Genomic DNA, 20,278 nt, shown 5'->3' with positions numbered 1-20,278 from the left:
CGGGCCCGGCCCCCGACGGCCGCGCGCTGAGATGACTTTCCGCGACCTCCTGAGCGTCAGTTTCGAGGGACCCCGCCCTGACAGCAGCGCGGGGGGCTCCAGCGCGGGCGGCGGCGGGGGCGGCGCGGGCAGCGCGGCAGCCTCGGAGGGCCCAGCGGTGGGCGGCGTGCCGGGAGCCGCGGCGGGCGGCGGCGGCGGCGTGGTGGGCGCGGGCAGCGGCGAGGACAACCAGAGCTCCGCCGGGGAGCCTGGGGGCGCGGGCGCGGGCGGCGAGGTGAACGGCACAGCGGCCGTCGGGGGGCTGGTGGTGAGTGCACAGGGCGTGGGTGTGGGCGTCTTCCTGGCCGCCTTCATCCTCACGGCTGTAGCGGGCAACCTGCTGGTCATCCTCTCGGTGGCTTGCAACCGCCACTTGCAGACAGTCACCAACTATTTTATTGTGAACCTGGCCGTGGCCGACCTGCTGCTGAGCGCCACGGTGCTGCCCTTTTCAGCCACCATGGAGGTCCTGGGCTTCTGGGCCTTCGGCCGGGCCTTCTGCGACGTGTGGGCCGCCGTGGACGTGCTGTGCTGCACCGCCTCCATCCTCAGCCTCTGCACCATCTCAGTGGACCGCTACGTGGGCGTGCGCCACTCGCTCAAATACCCCGCGATCATGACCGAGCGCAAGGCGGCCGCCATCCTGGCCCTGCTCTGGGCCGTGGCCCTCGTGGTGTCCGTGGGGCCCCTGCTGGGCTGGAAAGAGCCCGTGCCCCCTGACGAGCGCTTCTGCGGCATCACGGAGGAGGCAGGCTACGCCGTCTTCTCCTCTGTGTGCTCCTTCTACCTGCCCATGGCTGTCATCGTGGTCATGTACTGCCGCGTATACGTGGTAGCGCGAAGCACCACGCGCAGCCTCGAGGCGGGCGTCAAGCGAGAGCGTGGCAAGGCCTCTGAGGTGGTGCTGCGCATCCACTGTCGCGGAGCCAGCACCGGCGCTGCCGACGGGACGCACGGCCCGCGCAGCACCAAGGGCCACACCTTCCGCAGCTCCCTATCCGTGCGCCTGCTCAAGTTCTCCCGCGAGAAGAAGGCGGCCAAGACGCTGGCCATCGTCGTGGGCGTCTTCGTGCTCTGCTGGTTCCCCTTCTTCTTCGTCTTACCGCTTGGTGAGTGACCCGTCTCCCACCAGCCCCTTCCTTTGCTCCTTGAGCCTGCAGCTGTGCCTTCCCGGCACCCGGACTGGGATGGCCTTCCCAGGCGGAAGGTGACTCTTCACCTGGGCACACAAGGTTGACTTAGCAACCTCCCTGGTGTCTTGGGCAGGTGAACTTTGTGGTCGACAAAAGAGAGGCCCCTCGTGCTTGCAGGGTTCGTTTTGCAAGCTTTGAACTTCTGTCCTTCCCCTCTCAATGGCCATGACAAGCCCAGGGTTTGTTTTCACACTCCCAAACCCCTAAATATAAGAGATCTGTGTGGATGTCTGCTCCATAGGATGTGGTCAGCAGTGTACATGTTCCTCTAAATAACCCACCCAACACACACACACACACACACACATGCCACACACATTCACAGACACAAATGCCAGTACCCAGTGGTGGGGTCAGAGTGCATGCTGGTGTCCCAAGCCCGTACCTCAGCAGGGACTCGAAGTCACCTGCTTTCTCCAGGAACTCATTCAGTTCCTGGCCAGGAGACCCTCCCTTTCTGGTGTCTGTGAATGCTCTGGGCTCTCACTTCTGAAATCTCTTCTTGTAGGTAGGGAGGGGGCTGTGTGGGATCAGAAGGAAGGGGATAGGGACAAATTATCAAATGCAAAGTTAATATCGTTCATCATTGCTTCTGACATTGACTGAGTCCTTTGGCTCTCTTCAGAACTTTCCTTTTTCTCTCAGCAGCTTCCCTGCAGTCCTGGGAGGTGGGCAGCTGTTCTCAGGGGCTTCATCCCACCCCCTGAAGGTCCCTCCTGGAAACCTCGGGGCTGGGTCAGCATAGGGAGGAGAAGGGGAGCATCGTCTCTGGGGACGTATTTGCCCTGAGTCATTTTGCCCATGGCTGCAACCCCGGCCGGCTCAAGCTGGGCCTCCCCTGTCTTGCCCAGGCCTCGCTCCTTCCACACTGTGCAGCGGAGTCAGGAAGGGGACAACGGCTTCCCTCCTGCTCCCCTGCAGGCCCTCTCCACACAGCGGCCATGGTGAACTTATATTATAAATTAGAGTGTTACTCTCCGCTAAAACCCCTCCATGCTTTCCAGCTGCCCTGGGAACAAAATCCAGACTCTCCACCATGGCCTGTGAGAGGGTGACCTTCAAATTTATTATTGTCCAAACCAAAACGAGACGTTATGAATATTTATGCTGGGATCCCAGGCACAAACCGGGACAGTGGGGGCAAACCCGAACATGTGCTTCCCCTCCTGGGAGGAGGGCCCCGGGTGATGGCCTCATGGCTTTGCTTCCCTGCCCCTTGCTTGTTGCATGCTTTGGCTTCTCTGACCCTCTTCCGGTTCCTCACCTACATCGAGCTCCTGCTCCTGCACTTGCTCTTCCCTCCATCCCACCTGCCCTCCACAACCCCTCCTGGCTAACTTTAGGTCTCCGTTTAAATGTCCCCTCTTCAGAGAGGTCTTCCCTGATGCCTCAGCCCTCTTGTGTCCTTCTCTGGTCTCTCTCCCTTGGGGCCCAAGTTTCTCTTTCTTTACTGTCTCCTGCGTGCTGCTTGTTTGGTGTCCCGGCCCTGCACTGGCCCCAGAGCTCTTCAAGGGCAGGGCCTGGGGTCATTTTCAAATCCACAGTGCCGGCACAGCGCCTGGCATATGAGGAACAATGTGGCACAACAAGGACCACAGGCTCTGGCACCAGACAGGCTGGGTTCAAATTCCAGCTTTGCCCGACTGGCTCTGGAAGTTCCCGAACCTCTCTGTGCCTCTGCGTCCTCGTCTAGAAAATCAAGGTCACGGTGATGGTAGCAGGGCCCACGTGGGGACCCACCATGAGAATTCAGGAAGCTGCTGTGTGTAAATCTAACCATTGCTTGTCACGGGCTCCCTGCGAGCTAATGCTTTTGTAGTAGTCACTCTGAGTACATCGCTGACTTGAAAATCAGCCAGCCAGAGGCTGCTGTGAGGGTGTAGGGAGGCATGGACACTAAGCAACACACTTGGGGGCCAAGTAGGCAGGCAGGAGAAAGTCAGTGTGTCCCCACTCCTTTAGAAACCTGCCCCAGATTTAGTACCCTCCCCACAAAGCTCCCCACTCAGGTTCCTTTCTCCCATCAACCAACCCCTTCCTTATCCATGCCCACCCTCATTCACCCCTCCCCCCACTTCACACTGCACCCCCATAGGGAATGATGGAGCTGTGTACAGAAGGCCACCTCCCATAATGTTCTTTTAACTTCTTTTGAAATTTCCAGTTACAGAATGATGCACAGATAACGAGAAAATGTTAGGCCGAGGGTCCCTGTACCCGTAATCACCCATACAGAACAGCTGTTCACATGTTCCTATATTTGCCTCAGATCCCTTTCTCTGTTTCTCTTTACAAAGACATAGAACACAGACAAAAGTAAGTTCCCTCCTGCGGTCCCTTCCTCCCTCCCCAGAGGTAAATCTGGAGTCTGTCACCCCATTCATCTCTTTATACTCTTACCGCAAATATCTGTATCCATAGTAATGTATAGTATTGTCTTGTCTGCCTTTAGGATGTGTAGAATTGGCAGTATGCCATGCACACCGTTCTTCAGTTTGCCTTTCTCATGCAACATTACCTCGCTGAGATTTACCTGGGCTGGTTCACTGTAGCAGCAGTACAGTATTCCATTCGAGAATATTCCATGGGGTGTTACGCAGTCTTGTGCTGAGCATTTGATTTTTCATAGTTTTCACTGTTCTGGTCAACACTGCAAAGGGCTCCTACTGTTTTTGTTTTTTGTTTTTGGGTTTTTTTTGGTTTTGGGTTTTTTTGTTGTTGTTGGGGAGGGGGGTGTTTTGAGGTTTAGAGCATGTGCTCCTCTTCCAGGAAGTCATCCCTAAATTTCCATGGCCTTTGGCTCTTTTTTAATCCCTCCATCTCTGCTGCTCTTCACACTTGGCGTGGGCCCCCCCACCCCCCAGCGTATCCTTGTCTCTTCCTTCCTACCAGTCTGGTTTGTGCCCAGCCTCCCGAGCCCCAGAGCAGAGCCCAGGGCCGCGGGTGGCGCCGAATTGAGTGGAATCTGGCAACAGTGAGCAACCAGGACAGAGGCCAAGCAGGGAGACAGAATATTCCGATCTTGCCTCTGCCATGGTGTGGCTGGGAGGGTGGTGCTTGCAGTGGGGGTGGCAGTGGCTTGAGGGCTGTGCAGAAAGGAGAACCAGCCAGGAGGTCCTGAGACACCACCACCCCCCCCCAGCACTGGGCCCAGGTCTGGGAGAAGGGAAGTTCCTTTGAAGGAGCAGGGACAATTCAGAGCATCAGCTCTGGGGAGGAATGTGGAATCCAAGGGTCTAGCATATGCTGGTATGGGAGTGCCAAGATATGGCCAGGGTGGAGGAGGTTGAAACCTTAGATAAAAGGCACCAAGAAGGGGGTGGTTACCGAAGCAGGAGCATGGGGACAGAAAGAGGATGGAGGGACAAAAAGAAGAGCGGGGCTAGGGGTAGAGCTTTGGGGAGCACCCACTTTGAAGGAACCAGAAAGTGGTCAAGAAGGGGGCCACCAGAAAGAGTGGCATCTCCCTCCTCTTGGACCCTTGTTCCCAGGCCAGGTGTGATGAGCACCAGAGGTGGAGGGCTTGAGAAAGAGCAGTGTGTGCCAGCCAGGGCTATAGCCCATGGAAATGAAGGCACCTAGTAGGGCCACAACCCAGGGGTTGTCCAACAGACCCAGGGTGCCCCTCCCCGCTTGTCCACACTCAAAACCAAGAAGAAGCACGAGCCACAGCCGCAGTCTGTCACCTGTCTGACCTTTAGATGCCAGTCAACAAGGCCAGGAAGGAAGGTATTGGCTCCTTCCAGGGCACCCCGGGAGCTGTGTGTGGATGCAAGAGGCGTCACTTGCCCTCATGAGGGGGTCCCCACCTGCTTGAGCCATTCACTCCATCAGCGTGCCCACGCCCCCTGGTGTGCCCAGGACAGCCCTGTTATGCCTGCCGAGTGGTATGATTACTAGCAATGCTCCCCTTTCACCCTCAAAGGTGTTCCAGGCTGAATGACAGAATATAGGGTCACCAATCCTTGGGGCATTTGGAGGAGGGGCTCTGGGCAGCCCTTCTCAAGACAGGCAGGCAGCCCCTGCTCTCACCTCAGCAAGCTGACGTGGAACTGGATGCCTTAGAAAATCACAGGATGTCATGTAAAAGTCCCTTCTGACACCTAGAGGAACCCAAACTTACAGAATGCACATAGGGAGAGGGGCAGCAGTTCTGGCCTGCAGACTTCCCTGGGGAAAGGGGGTTTGGTAGGGGTGCGGCGGGTGGGAAGGGCCCCTGATGAAAGCCTCTGCCCTAGGGCACTTTGTGCGGGAGGCCTCTCACCCCCAGAGGTCTGGGCCAGCCTTTGGGGGCAGAAATCCCTGTGAGCAAGAGGGGAACAGAGAAACTGGGGAGAAACCTTGCCCCAGCAAGTGCCCATCTGCACAAGAGCTCCCTTCCTCTCCCAGGCACCTCCAGACGCATCTTCTCTTGCGGCTCCCATGGCACTGACACTTCACTGCATCAGGCTCAGGGGCCCCTTAGCCATCCCCAGAGGTGGACCTGTCCCCTGGAACACACACACACAGACATGACAGCCCCCCTCCCATTATGCCTGCCTCCAAGCTCCCTTCCATTGGGCAGGTCACTGAGCCTGATTGGCCTCTGAATGTGCTCGCTCGTGCAAAGTAGCCTCGGAGGCTCACAGCCCATGGCGCCCTCCCAAACACGCCTCAAGGTGGGCAAGCTGTCTGGAGGCTGATGTCAGAAGTCCTGGGACAGCCCAGCTGCTGTCCCAGACCCCACATCTAGCCATCTGTGAGCCATTCCTGGGCTTCCTTCCCGGCCGGTCAGGCTCGGCCCTGTGATATCGCCATCCTGCCCACCCCTGGATTTAGTTAGGGGCTCCTTCCTGCTCCCCAAATATTCTGTACATGCTTTGATCACAGGACATTGTAATTGCTAGTATTCTTACACATATCACAAAGTGGCAGGACAGAGGAAACTATACATATACAGACATAGAAAAGTAGAGGGGCCTGTCGCCTTGGAGGCATGAAGTGGAGAGTCCATGGCAAGAGGAGTCCCGAGATGAGACAGGATGCCATCAACAGGTGGAGTAAATAAATTGTGCTGTGTTGTTAAATTTGCTGAACTACTATACAGCTAGGAAAAATAACGCAATGTGGATGGATTTCAGGGACACTATGCTGGACCAGCTGAGCCAGATCTGAAATTAAAAGCACACAATCTACACGATTCTGTGTATACGAAGTTAAGAAACCAGCAAAACTAGTTGATGATTAAAGTCAGGTTGGTGGGTATACGTATTGGCTGGAAGAGGGAGCAAAGAAACCTTCCGAAGGGTTGAGAATGTTCTAGATCTTGGTCTGGGCAGGGACTACATTAGCATGTGCATATGTAAGTCATCAAGCTATACTCTTAAAACTTTATAACTTGACTGTCATAATCCGATGCCTGAATTAGAAAGAGAGAAGGCGGGAGGAGGCAGAAGACAGGCTTTAGCCACGCCGAGGAGTCAGTGTCCAGACTGGCAAACACGCGTGGGCAGCCGGCTAGAGGGGGTCGATTCCTCATGTGCATCTGAGCGTTGGCCAAATGCCAAAGGACTCCTCTGCAGATGTTCCCTGAGGTCACGTGGGGGTCTACAGCCACAGGGGGATTGGTAAGGGATGCTTGGTGGCAGGTCCTCAGCAATGCCATTAAATATCTCCTGGCCCAAAAGCCTGGAAAAAGGGCTGGCATCACATCTCCTAACTGTGCCTTTGTGACACCTGGCACATAGTAGGTGCTCAGTAAACATGTGTAGAAGGCAGAAGTGGTGGATCTCATAGCCTCTTCACATCCCCCATGCCAAGGGTCTGAGTGGTAAAGCACAGTACACTCTTTCTTTTTGGTTTTCTTTTATTCGGATAAGAACACTTAACCTGAGATCTACCCTCTTAACAAGTTGTGACGTGTACAATGCACTGTGTTAGCTGTAGACACAGTGTTGCATAGTAAAGCTCTGGAATGTAGTCATCTTAAGTGAAACTTCATTTATTTTTTTTTAAGATTTTATTTATTTATTTGACAGACAGAGATCACAAGTAGGCACAGAGGCAGGCAGAGAGAGAGAGGGAGAAGCAGACTCCCCGCTGAGCAGAGAAGCCCGGTGCGGGGCTCGATCCCAGGACCCTGGAATCATGACCCGAGCCGAAGGCAGAGGCTTTAACCCACTGAGCCACCCAGGTGCCCCTGAAACTTCATTTATGCTGATGGATCAGCAGCTCCCTAGTCCCCCTCCCCCCAGCCCCTGCCATTGCTCTCTCTGATTCCAAGGACCCAGCTTCCACAATGTCAACCCAAGCCCAGCCTTGGTGCATCCCAACCTCCACCCACCATCCCAGCACTGAGGATTATTCTGTTTTGTCTTATTTTGGTTTTGAGGGTTATTTTGAAGAACATCCAGAAGCCTTATCAGTTCATCTATAAATTCTTCAATATACATTTCTAGAACACAAGAAGTTTTTTTGAAAAAATAACCACAACCCATTATAACACATAGAAATAGTTGTTTAAGGGCAAATATGGTCTTCGTAGTGTTCAGATGTTGCCAGTCACGTCATAAATGTATCATTTGTTTGACTCAGGATCTGAGAAAGGTGCCTATGTTGCATGTGGTTGATTTGCCCCCTTGGTCTCTTTAATTGGTAAGATTCCCCTCCTCCCATCTTTTCCTTGCAATTTACTTAGTGAAGAAACCAGATCATGTGGCCCGAACAGGTGCCCACGGTCTGGAGTCTGTGTCCCCGTAGGACCATTCAGTGTGTCCCTCTGGTCCGTGTACTTCCTGTGAACCGGCTCAATCAGAGTAAGTTTCAGTGTTTGGGCCAAGAATTCTTCCCTTTTGTGCTGTTACGAGTGGTCAGTGGCCCCGGTACCTGATAAGACGTCTCAGGTTCTGCTCGTACTTCTCTTCCCCCAGAACCTAGAAGCAGCCATTTCTTCAAAGAGCCTCGGTCCCTTTTAGTGGCAAATGATCATTTAGAGATCACCGTCTGAGCTCTCAGCTGCTCAGTGAGACTGAGTTGGCCCCTGAATTAGCAGACAGAGCTAGTACATTTTATTTTTTTTGTAAAAAAAAAAAGTACACCACTGACGGGATGTACCTAGGAGCCGCCCCTCCGCCCACATCCCCCCAACAGCAGAAGGGCATCCAGGGCCAGACAAATAGTTCTCTGCCAGCCCCACAGAGTTCATGAGTGCTAAGGCAAACAGGGGGGCACAGGATTTCTGATCTATTCCCAGTCCATCTTGAGCCAGAGCATCCGTCGATTACCTCTCACCATGGAAAACTGGCACTGCAAGGAATTCAAGAGAATTGGCTTGACACAGCTGGCCCCATGGTGCCCTCACATCACCCCTTCATGTTCACACAATCCATCAGAGACCAGGCCCCTAGGGCGGTCACCTCTTCCTGACAGCCTTCCATGATTGTGCCCACTTCAAAATGACCTTATCTCCTACCACTCTCCCCTTCCCCTTCTCTGTTCCAGTGATCCCAACATCTTGGTTGTCCTCCAACATCTCAGGTTCCCTGTTGCTTCAGGGCCTTTGCACATGCCCTTCCACTGTCTGGCATTCTCTTTCCTCACGTTGATGTGTGGCTCAGTCCCCCCTCGGGGTCTTTAGGTCTCAGCTCAAGTGTGCTTGATTAGAGAGGTTTATTTGACCCTTTACAGTATAGCAAAGAGGTTTGCCGGCAGCAGATGTCCCAGGCTCTCTTGGCAGAGGAACTACTGAGCTTCAGAGTCAGCGCCACTGAGCAAGCAGTTGAGAGAAGGGGAGAGAGAAAGGCAGCATGGGGTGGGGAATTCCTTCTCTCCCAGCCCTACTGGTGAGAAGACACCTGACTATCCAGGAGAATGTGGTATTTCTAACTGCACTCTATCTCTCCAGCCAGAGAGAAAGGCTGCCTGTGAATAGAAAAGTCCCCAGTGATGGAATGGGTGGGAAAGGGGCAGGCTGGGGTGCAGCCTGATATTTCATGGTCGGCTGCAAGTTATGAGCAAGCCTGGCTGTGAATTCTGACATTCTGCCAAGAACAAGTTCCCTTCTGGTGGTGCCAGAAGAAAGCTGTTAATCACACAGCCCGCCCCATGGCTTCACAACTGTCATTCCCCAGCGAGGCTCGGCCAGCTCGGCCGTCTCTAGCCTAACCAGCATCTCAGTAGCATCTCCATCTCCTAGACCTGGACATCTCTGGTCCTTAGGCGTGGAGGCTGGCTTGGGGATCATCAAGGCTGCAAACACAAATCTCACGGGCTGCCTCAGTTTCCCCAACAATGTGTGGGCCTGGTTGGCCCGGCCACCATGCCACAGAATGAGCCTACCTGTTGACATAAGAGAGAGGCCCTGCCTTTTGTGGCTAGTGGCTACCCAGCCCCCCTCAACATTAGGTTAGACTCCTGACCGAGGCTCCCCAATATAGGAAATGGGGGAAAGCAGATGAGAGCAAGACTGATGGGACACTCGCATGAGAGCAAGACCGAGAAGAGAGAAGCAAGCAGGAGTTGGGTCTGTGCTCATCTCCCACCTGTGTTCTTACTACTCCTCACAGGTGCCTAGAGGTGATCCCTCAGCCCCCACTGAGGGTCAGGCACCTGTGTTAGAGGCTGGGATGAAAACAGCCATCAGTTTCATTGCTGCCTTCAAGAAACTGATCATCTAGGAGGGTAGATGGAACAGTAATAAATTTTATTAAATTGCGGACTTGCATAAAAGAGCAGGTAACCCAGGCTTGATGGGGAGGACGCCAGCCCCAAGGCTCGAGGGCTGGGAAGGACGAAACAGTTGGGGCCAAGCAGAAAGGCAGAAGGAGCCCAGCCCCCTGTAGGAGGACCTGCTCTCAGCTTCATCTCTCAGCTTTTGTCCAAATCTGGAGGGGAGCGCAGACAGCACTGGGTTCTAAAAAGTCTTGACTGCAGGGGCACCTGGGTGTCTCAGTGGGCTAAGCCTCTGCCTTTGGCTCAGGTCGTGATCTCAGGGTCCTGGGATCAAGCCCCGCATCAGGCTCTCTGCCCAGCAGGGAGCCTGTTTCCTCCTCTCCCTCTGCCTGTCTCTCTGCCTACTTGTGGTCTCTCTCTCTCTCTCTCTCTGTCAAATGAATAAATAAAATCTTAAAAAAAAAAAAAAAAAAACTTGACTGCAACTGCAACACAAGAAAGCTTGGGGTTAGTCCTCAGACCCGCTGGAAGCCACTTGCAGTTTTCAGAGGTTTAAGGAGAGAAACCAATTTTAGAAAAAGCCTCCAGCAGCTGTGTGCGGAGTGGAGAGGCCACAGGACCCTTGGGGGCCATTGCAGCCATGCAAACAAAATGAGACGCCAGGCTAAGCAAAAGCCTCAGGAATGAGGTGAAGGGAAGGACCCTGCTAGAGACAAAATCGAAGGCACCTGGCATGATGGCCAGTTGGACACGGAGAGTAGAGAAGAGGGACTCACTGAGCAAACTCGGCAAGTGCCCAGCACCTACTGTGTGTTCAGTGTGCTCAGGAGGGCTTCAGGGCCATGGGAGTGTAGTGCCAAGCAAAACAGGCACAAGTGCTGCCCTGGGGACTTGGCCGCAGACAGAGATGCTGGACAAAATGAAAACTCAAACAGTATGGGAGGAGGCGGGTAGGTGCCACGGAGAGCAATAGCCCCAGTTGAGGGGGATGGGAAGTGCTGGGGTGGGGGAGGGCAATTCGATTTTACGTGAGAAGCCAGGGAGACCTCACTGCAAAGGTGAGCACACGAGCCTTGTGGATATCTGGGCAAAGAAGATGATGAGGAAAAGCAAGTGCAAAGGCCCTGTGGTGGGAGTGTGTCTGGCATATCCAAGAAGTAAAATGGAGGGCAGTATGGCTGGAATAGAGTCAGGGGGTTAGGAAGGGAGGATGGAAGAGGGGTTGGGGGCCACATGTCGAGCTGTGTAGGTTGTAGGCTTTTACTGGGAGGGGGAAGGGTAGCTCTTAGAGGGTTTTGGAACCTAAGGAGTGACTTGATCCATTTTTTTAAAGATTTTATATATTTATTTTACAGAGAGAGATCACAAGAGGGCAGAGAGACAGGCAGAGAGAGAAGAAGCAGGCTCCCTGCTGATCAGAGAGCCCGATGTGGGGCTCGATCCCAGGACCCTGGGATCATGACCTGAGCCAAAGGCAGAGGCTTTAACCCACTGAGCCACCCAGGCGCCCCATACATTTATATTTTTAAAGAATCGCTTTAGCTGCTGGGTTGAGGATAAAAAGCAGAGTATACGCACGGGGAGGAGGGTAGCTATTGAGTTCTGACCTTGCGTCCTTCCTCTCTGCCCTCGGTGACTCCTTTCTGTAAACACTACCCTCATCATTGTTCTGCAAACATGCCAGGGCCACTGCAGGGCCTTTGCACTGGCTATTCTCTCTGCCTGAAAAGCTTTCCCCCCCCCATGTGTCCACATGCTCTATTCAGCCCTTTCCTCAAATGTGATATCCTCAGCAGGATGTCCTGCTTTCCTGGCTACCTTATCCAAAATCTATCCCACCCCACACAGACACACAAATACACACCTCCTAGCTTCTTTCCCTGCTTTACTTCTCCTTAGCATATTTAATTATCTGCTATGTTTTCATTTTCCTTGTTTATCCCATGTCTTGCCAGCCTTGCCTAGTGAAATGTAAGCTTCATGAGGTCAGGGTAAGTGTGACATGGCCATAGATACCCAAGTGGAGAGGTCTGGGAGGCAGTTAGACCTGAGTCTGGGGAGAACCGTCTGAGCTGGAGATAGAACTTATGGGCATTCTCATCTGAAGTTGGTATTTAAACCCATGAGCTGGGATGAAATCACCAGGAGAATGTGAAGGGAAGAGATTCCAGACTTCGGAGAAGGGTACTCTTACATTTAGCAGTGGGGATGTGCAGAAGCAGCAGCAGAGGTCATGGCTACGGAGTAGAAAATCCAAGAGTGTAGCGCCCTGGGAGATGAGATGGCACCGGGTGAGACCAGAGGAGTCGGTGGGGGAGGGGTGGATGAGAGCTGTGTTCGCAGGACAGGAGGAGCAGGGCTCTACAGCGGAGCAGCGAAAAGCAGGTGGGGAAGGGAAGTAGGCAGGTGTGGGCAGAAAAGAGAGAGGGGATGAGGCTGTAGCCCGAGACCCAGCAGAGAGGGTGCAGCTGGGACAGGGGCACGCTTGAAGGGGACCGATGGACGGAGGGTACCACCACACAAGGAGGCATGCTGACCCTGGGCAGGAGAAACCTCCTTCTTACCAAGGAGGTGGGGTGAGGAAGGCTTGAGCAAGTGCGCAACTTCTTGGCTGCTCTTTCCTCTGTGAAATGGGAAGTGATCGGCGGCTCCGGAAGAGGCAAAAGGGTGGAGTAAAGGCTCAAGGAGATGGTCCTGGACTTGGGGAAAGCAGGCTGGGGGTGAGGAACCAGGTCCCTGGAAGCCCCAGACAGAGCTGAGTTCGGGAACCCTAACATACTCAGGGAGTGGGTAAATCACTCCAGAGTTCAAGTCTGGGTGAATACGTACAGCCCAAATCCAGAAGGATGTGGACATGGGAGGGTTGAGAAGGGAACATGGGGGGAGTGGTGAGTGACTAGGAGACTCAGCTAAGCAGGGATGATAGGAGAAATCCAAGGGCTGGCAGAAGGTCCAAGTGCAGATAAGAAAGAGAGGACGAGAGGCTGCAGTCGCAGTGGAAAACAGGTTTTAAGTGAAGAAAGGAAATGCTCAGGTTTATCTTTTAAAAGCGCCCCCCCCCCCCCCCCCCCCGCCGCCAGGGGCGTCTGGGTGGCTTAGTTCGTTGGGCATCTGACTCTTGGTTTGGCTCAGGTCATGGTCTCACGGGTGGTGGGATCGCCCCACATCAGCTCCAAGCTCGGCTGCTTGGAGACTCTCTCCCTCTGCCCCCCTCCCCTCTCTTTCTCTCTCCAAGATAGAGGAGTAAATCTTTAAAAATAAAAATAATAATAATAAAAGGATTGTTTTTATAATCCTATAATTAGGCCAGGGGGTGGCATAAAGGGGGGAGGGTCCAGGACCAATAGGAGTTAGTGATGGATGGGATGCCGGGTGTGACAGAGAGAGGGGTTGGAATGTATGAAGCACCAGTGATGGGCCAAGTACATGTGGAGAGCTTACCATTTAGAGATGAGATAGGCATGCGGTGCCTGACTGGCTTATCTGGGAGGAGCATTTGACTCCTGATCTCAGGGTCATGAGTTCAAGCCCTACATTGGGTATACAGATTACTTAAATAAATAAACGTTTTTTTCTTTTAAAGATAAAGTAGACAGGAAACTGATAGTCGCCTGCTATGTTCTTGGCACTTAGACGTGAGAAGATGTGCTATAGGGAAAGTACCCCTAACTGTGGAGTTGGGAAGGGTGGTGTGCAGAGAGCTTCCAGGTGGAGGTGTCGCTGGAGCTGGCACTAACAGGTGGAAGGAGGCAGTACAATCCGGGAAGAGCAGGAGCAAAAGCACCCAGGCAAGCCTGGGGAGGCCACTGTGGTCAGAAGGCGGCGAGAAGTCAGCGCAGCCATTCAGCTGATGCACAGGAAGACGAAAGATTGCTGAGGGAAGTAGGAGCCATAAGAGAAAGGGGAGCGAGGGTGTGAAGCCGGGAGCCAGAGGAGCGGTGGGAGGCTAAGGGAGGCTGCCCCACACAGGCCTCTGTTTCCAGTGACATTTGCCAAGTTGAGTTAGTGGGGCTGGGCTTTCTGCTGGCAGGGAAGGCTGTGGGAGAGGGAGCCAGGTCAGGGCAGGAAAGGGGGCTGCCAGGCACTGAGAGACAGTGGCCTTGTCTCAGAGCCCCCAACTGCTCATTGGGGCTTTCCTGTAGCTGGGCTCAGGGGCTGGCACAGGTGGGTGCCAGGCCACTGGAGAGAGAGGAGAAGGCATATAGACAAGGTTGGCCTAAGTAACCACAAGTCAGAGGGGTTGGGAGAGCAGAAAGCTGGGAGTGGCCAAAAAGGGGCTTGTCCACTGATGACCCCACGGCTGGGTGGCATTGCAGGGACAATGCCCATGAGCCAAGGGCCCATCCTCAGGGGTCTTGGGGCAGCTCCCCATTTCATCTATGCATGCCAAGAGCAGGGATGGGTTCGCAGCCCCCTGGAACCCAGAGGTCTTGGCCAGAGGTTCAAGCTAAGCACATGGAACACCAGATGCTGTCAGTGTCCCCTCCATGCCATCCCCTGGACATTCAGGCCACATCAACCAATTTCCATCCAAAAACCTGCCCGCATCTTTGCCCGGCTCCACCCACCCAAACTCTCATCATCCACGCACACAGCAGGCAGGAAGCGTGGGAAATGAACACCTCAGGGAGCAGCACAACCCGTGCCTGATGAATGAGGGTGTAGACACCCTGCCTCCCTCACCCCGCTGCTGGGACCACTCTGAGGTTCCTGGACTTCCTGGTGTCCCAGAGCTTCCAGTGGCTTTGCACCCCAGTTGCTCACAATGAGCAACTTGCCCTTGAATCCTTGTCTCGGGGTCTGCTTCCAAAGCCCAAAGTAAGGCAAGAAGCTCAGCAGGACAAGGAAGAAAATCTGGGGGCAGGAAGGCTGAGTGTGGATCCCAGGTCTGCAGCAAGCTTCTGCACAGGTTGCTTGAGCATAAAATAGAACAGTGTTTATTATGGCTGAGGGCATCCTCACAATATGCTGTGTTGCCCACAAATCTGAGCAAAAACCACGCCGATAACAGCACTGTTCGGCCAGCTCCGGGCTTGCAGCTGAATGCATAGTCCACTGATTTGTCATCCTGGGCTAAATATAAAAGAACCGTGGCCTGAGTCAGAGTTATTTTCAGCACTGTGTCTTACTTTGCGGCCACCGAGGGATGCTATTCAGAGGGCCACCTTCCTGGGGGCTGAAGTCAACCCTGGTGGCCCCCAGGGCCAGGGACAACTGTCTAACTCTGCTCCCAGGGGGAAGTTGCCTCCTCAGCATATGCTGACAGATGCCCCCGCCTCCCCCAAACCTACCAGGTCTTGGCTTCTGTTTCTGGCTACTCTCCAGATCCGGGAACTGGTCTCTTCCTGGGGCGGAGCTGTCCTCCCTCAAAAGCCACCCAAGAGGGAGAGGGGAAGTAAAGCAACACTAGTGTTTATTAAGAGCCTGCGAAGTTCTGCGCCCTGAAATGCGTGAATCTTCATGACGTCCCTTCCAGAGAACTGTTACTGGATTTCGCAGAAAGCGTGAGACTTGCTCAGGGCTGCGTGACTGCGGTCTCAATGGCCTGTGCCTCGTGACGCTGGGCAACTCTCCTTCTTCTGCCACTGCCACCGCCACTGTGGGTCTTGGCACCAAGAATTCTCTATTTGGTAGGAGGTGGGTGATGGGCAAGTGCTCCCAGGTCAGAGAGGGGGTAATGGTGCCTCTGCCCCCTCAATAGGGGACTTGCTTTCATTTCTCTGGGGGCCAAGGGAGGAGAGAGCACGGCCCAAGATTTGTCAAGGCCCCCTGGCCCTGGCCCACTCAGTCTCACGGGCACCTACAACTTTTGTCCCTGGTGGGATGTCCCTGTCACCGTCCCCTCCCCCGCGGCTGCTGAGGATGTGAGAACGAGAGTGGTTTTGGCTTTCTGCGTCATGCATGCCCTTGCGTTTTGTCGGGTGTCTTTTGAAAACATGACCCCCTCAGGTCAGTGATGGGGATGACAGGGGAGAAGTGGGCAGGGAGGAGGATCTTTCTGACAGAGCTCAGGTCCTAGTGCACGCACCCCTACCTGCCTGGCACTCAGCTCCCTCAAAGCTACCCCCAGAAGCCCTCCCTGACCACTTTCCCTGGGATGGCCCCACTGACCTCCATTCCAACAGCCATGGGCATTGTGTTTACTGAGGCTTAATTCTAGGCTCTTGTCTCCCACCTGCTTGAAAACATCCATGGCTCCAAACTACCCACAAATACATGTGGAAATTCCCAGTACTTCAGGCCCTTTACCATCTATCCCAAATGATGTTGTTCTTGGTGTATCCCACAGGACATTCCCAGGCCCCCAACTTGTACTCCTCTTGCCCACCTGTCCCCTCCTCTGCTGTCTCCCTCTGTCCCTCCTCATCTCACCACACTCCTGTCCATCCTCTGAGAACCTTGGAAGCTCCCCGGCCTCCATGCTGAGCACTACCATCACCCTGTCTTCATTTCCTTGGTAGTTTATGCACATGGGTGCTCAGGGAATGCGGCCATGCTTGATGTGAGCCCAGCACAGTGCCTGACGTGGGGCACGCCTTGGTCAACATTTAATTCAAAGGCACTTACCCTTTTAGTGCCACAGACAGCCCTGTGCATCTGGCAAAGCTTGGCAGGGGGCCCTTCTCAGGGTTATGCTTTCAAATGCATAAACTAAAATACAAGAAATTGCAAAGAAAACTGATTTGGTCGAACACATCAAAATATTTGTGAATGAAATCTGTGAGTTGGTAAGTCACTTGCTTCTAGGTTAGGGCAGTAAAAGGATCTAGGGGTGCATTCGGATGTCTGTCGTTTCCAAATAGTGAGCAGCGTGGACAGCGTTTCAAAGCGTCTGCAACAACTGAATGTGACAGGAAAATATCTGGCAGGAACTGCTCATAGCAGGTCGAATCCTAGGAAACTGCCAATCTTGCACCCGTTTTGAGCTCCAAGAACCTTGATTGCATATGGCTCGGTCTCCTCCTGCACAGGTTTGTTGCCGACACTCGTCTTGAGAGAAATGAACAATATCGGGTAGAAGTGAGTAAAATGGAAAATGATTTCCTCATCCAAGTTCATGGACCCCTCGAATTATATCAGGGACCCCTTGGGAAGAGAGACCTTGAGAGACCTGAGTTCACGACGCCTTTGCGCCCAGGGGCTACCTAGGATTCCCTCTCCCCAAGCCTCTGTCTAACAGGCGTGACTCTCTGTCCTCCCCTTCCCCAGGCTCCCTGTTCCCGCAGCTGAAGCCGTCGGAGGGCGTCTTCAAGGTCATCTTCTGGCTTGGCTATTTCAACAGCTGCGTGAACCCGCTCATCTACCCTTGCTCCAGCCGCGAGTTCAAGCGCGCCTTCCTCCGCCTGCTGCGCTGCCAGTGCCGGCGTCGCCGGCGCCGCCGTCCCCTCTGGCGCGTCTATGGCCACCACTGGCGGGGCTCGACCGCAGGCCCGCGCCCTGACTTTGCTCCCGGCCCCGACGCCGCGCCCCCTGGGGCCCCGCTGGCCCTCACCGCGCCCTCGGCCCCCGGCTCCCCCGACACGCCAGAGGCGCAGGCTCCCGTCGCCGGTCGTCGAAAGCCGTCTTGCGCCTTCCTCGAGTGGCGGCTGCTCGGGCCGTTCCGGAGACCGACCACCCAGCTGCGTGCCAAGGTCTCCAGCCTGTCGCACAAGATCCGCGCCGGGAGCGCGCGCTCAGAGGCCGCCAGCACCCTGCGGGCGGAGGTGGAGGCGGTGTCCCTGGGAGTCCCCCACGACGTGGCCGAGGGCGCCACCTGCCAGGCCTACGAACTGGCGGACTACAGCAACCTCCGGGAGACTGATATTTAAGAACCCTGAGCGAGGCCGAGGAGTGTGCTGGGGGAGGAGAAAAGGGGCTGCGGGTGGGGGAACGGGGGTAGGGGGCGGTGAGGGAGGCTGGCTTTGTTCAAGAGGCCCCCGGCCGGATCAGGGACGGGACACTGATCAGGGTGGCTGCTCTGGGGCCTCCCCGAGGAACTGAGGCGGGGAAACGTGAAAAGTTGTGGCTGCCTCCTGGACACGGGTGCCTGGAGCTCCTCCTTTTGGAGGAAGGGGCTGCGGGTTCCAGGGGTGGTCCTTTGCTCCCAGTCGTTTGAGAAACACTGCCCCATCCATGCCCTGAACCCTGGACAGACAGCCTCAAGTGTGGCAAGGCAGGCCCACCCCTCCTCTTGGGGGAGAAGGGGCCAAAGGCCCTGCCTGGTGTTTCCAGTCCTCCCCTAGGGAAAAAGTCAGTGGGACCAGGGCTTCTCAATGGACACAATTTCTCCTTACTGCCTGGAGGAATCCAGTGGACCTGCTGCCACCATCAGTTTCGTGGCAGATTGGATGACTGTCCTACAAGCCTGTTGTATTTACCCATGGACCCACTCCCCTTACAGAGGCTCCTCCACTCATACCCCATCACCTGGCCCTGCCCCTCATTATCTCCCAAGGGCCTTACTGTTTACACTCTGTACATAGTGCCTGTGCCCATCACTTCTTGCCGGGATCTGGAGCCATCAAATGGGGAGAGTTTTATTTGTCATTTTGAGACATATTTATTGGTAAGAGTACTTCTATTTTGTCCAAACTGTGCAAACAGTCCCTCTTTAGCTTGTAAACCCATAAAGAACCACCCTTTTTTTTTTTTTTCTGAACTCCTTCAAATTCTAAAGCCCCACAAGAGGATAGATTGGTTCTGCATTCACCTTTCTAATTTCAACTTAACTATCTCTTTAACTGATGGCTGCTATCCTCTGGGACTTTCAGCATGACCAAAGGACTCAGGGGTTTTGTTGGCTTTTAAAATTTACATGATTCGTCTTGGGAACCAAATAGTAATCGTAAGCATAAGTTTTTGCTTTGTCAGTCTCCCCAGATGAAACTGTGATGCCCTGAGAGCCTCCGTGAGGAAGGTGGCCATCAGTTAAATGGGTGGAACGTGAAAAAATATACAAGCCCAAGTAGACAAGTATACATGGTGAGTGAGAGAACACCTACCTAAACCATGCTTGTTGGTTTTGAGTGAAATGTCCAACACTTGCTGCATTCTCAAGAGATTGCAGGTAATTCAGTCTTCAGCTGGATAACATCAACCACATACATACAGTCAGAGTGGTGTTGGTGACTGTGGAAAGCTGGTTAGGTGATACCCCAGGGTGTCTGGAAGTAGGAGGGTTCTAAAACTGGAAGAGCCAGTTGCTGGGGCCAACATGGACCAATATTTTGAACCAGAAGTTTCCATCCTGTACTGAGGAAGTCATCTGTTTGGAAGGTCACCACAATTTTAGACCTCTCATCCCATTTTATAAGGTAAAAAGATAGCCAAGAGCAGACATTTCCTACTGTGGGTCTGCAGCAGGTTCTAGACTTTCAGGACTTGCATCCCCCCAAGGCACAGGAAGGACAGTTTAAGGCAGGTGCTGGGAATATAATGCACACCCCAAAAAGGGCCCACTTTATAGCACATTGACCACCCTAAAGCTGGAGACACTGAAGGACAGTCCTTGCTATCTTCTCACAGAGGTGGGAGCCATCCCTCAAATCAGGGGTCAGCAAAGAGGCTCACCCCCTTGTCGGAGAATTGAACATTGGGCTACTGGGCAGGGGTTCCAGTAGCAGGGGAGGGTCTCTGAGCAGGCGACTGTGGGCTCCTACAAGCCAGGGCAGTTGAGCCCACAGGAGGTCAACAGTGCAGACAAGGGAGCAGGTTGGGGAGGGAACATTCATAAGGGCGATTTTAGGGGGTCCTCCTTGCCCTGGATAACCCAGTAGGTGTGCAGGCAGGTGGGGCCAGCAGCTTGCCCAGTACATCCAGTTGGCACAAGGATTAATCTGCAAAATGTATCTGATGTTCAAGACTCAGCCCCCATCTCCTGGGCACAGGGGCCCTCTGCACACAGCTGTCTCTTCCTATACCTCCACACCAAGCCTCCAGGAGATCAGAGAGAGCTACAGAGCCCCCAGAGAGGCTGTGCCACGGGGACCCTCCAGGGACCCAGTTCTAATCATCAATAAAGCACTGAGTTGGTGACCTTGGTGTCAGGACATGCCAAAGTGTCGTAGAGTGGCCCAGAGCAAAGGAGGGAAAGCAAGAGCCCTTCTGGAGGAGGAATCCTCTTACAAGTGATGTGGGGACATCTGGAAGAAGTACATTCTCCACACTATTTCCTGAGTCCTCGGACACCCCAGTCCACACATCTGATTAGAGATACTGCCTCCGAGGTACACACAGAAAATGAAGTTGTTGTCTCCAGGAAGTCCTATGAAATGTCAGGCTGACTGGGAGAGTGGGAAGGCTCTCTCAGCGCTCCTCAAAATGGGAATAATTGTTCCTTTACGATCTTCAAGGAATGGGGTGAGGCCTTGAGGGAGTTTGTGAGTGGGAAGGGGATGGCCCCGTGAGATGGGACAGGG

General features: G+C 54.1%; 2 protein-coding genes across 2 annotated transcripts in view; one reads left to right on the top strand and one right to left on the bottom strand.

Annotated features, from left to right (window-relative positions):
* The first annotated feature begins 12 nt into the window (after positions 1 to 12).
* ADRA1D (adrenoceptor alpha 1D) lies at positions 13 to 19,895 on the top strand. The gene is made up of 2 exons (XM_032351328.1): positions 13 to 1,148; positions 17,091 to 19,895. The coding sequence occupies exons 1-2, from the start codon at positions 32 to 34 to the stop codon at positions 17,687 to 17,689; spliced, it is 1,716 nt and encodes a 571-aa protein (XP_032207219.1). The 5' UTR covers positions 13 to 31; the 3' UTR covers positions 17,690 to 19,895.
* SMOX (spermine oxidase) overlaps positions 19,023 to 20,278 on the bottom strand; it is a 55,308-nt gene continuing 54,052 nt past the window's right edge. The window contains exon 8 of the mRNA XM_032351324.1: positions 19,023 to 19,125. Coding sequence (XP_032207215.1) covers positions 19,042 to 19,125 — 84 coding nt within the window. The 3' untranslated portion in view covers positions 19,023 to 19,041. The remainder of the gene's footprint in view (positions 19,126 to 20,278) is intronic.

This window comes from Mustela erminea, chromosome 7 (genome assembly GCF_009829155.1).
Source record: "Mustela erminea isolate mMusErm1 chromosome 7, mMusErm1.Pri, whole genome shotgun sequence".
NCBI lineage: Eukaryota > Metazoa > Chordata > Mammalia > Carnivora > Mustelidae > Mustela > Mustela erminea.
The sequence above is the reverse complement of the archived record's forward strand: the minus strand, read 5'-3'. Positions and strand labels throughout refer to the sequence as shown.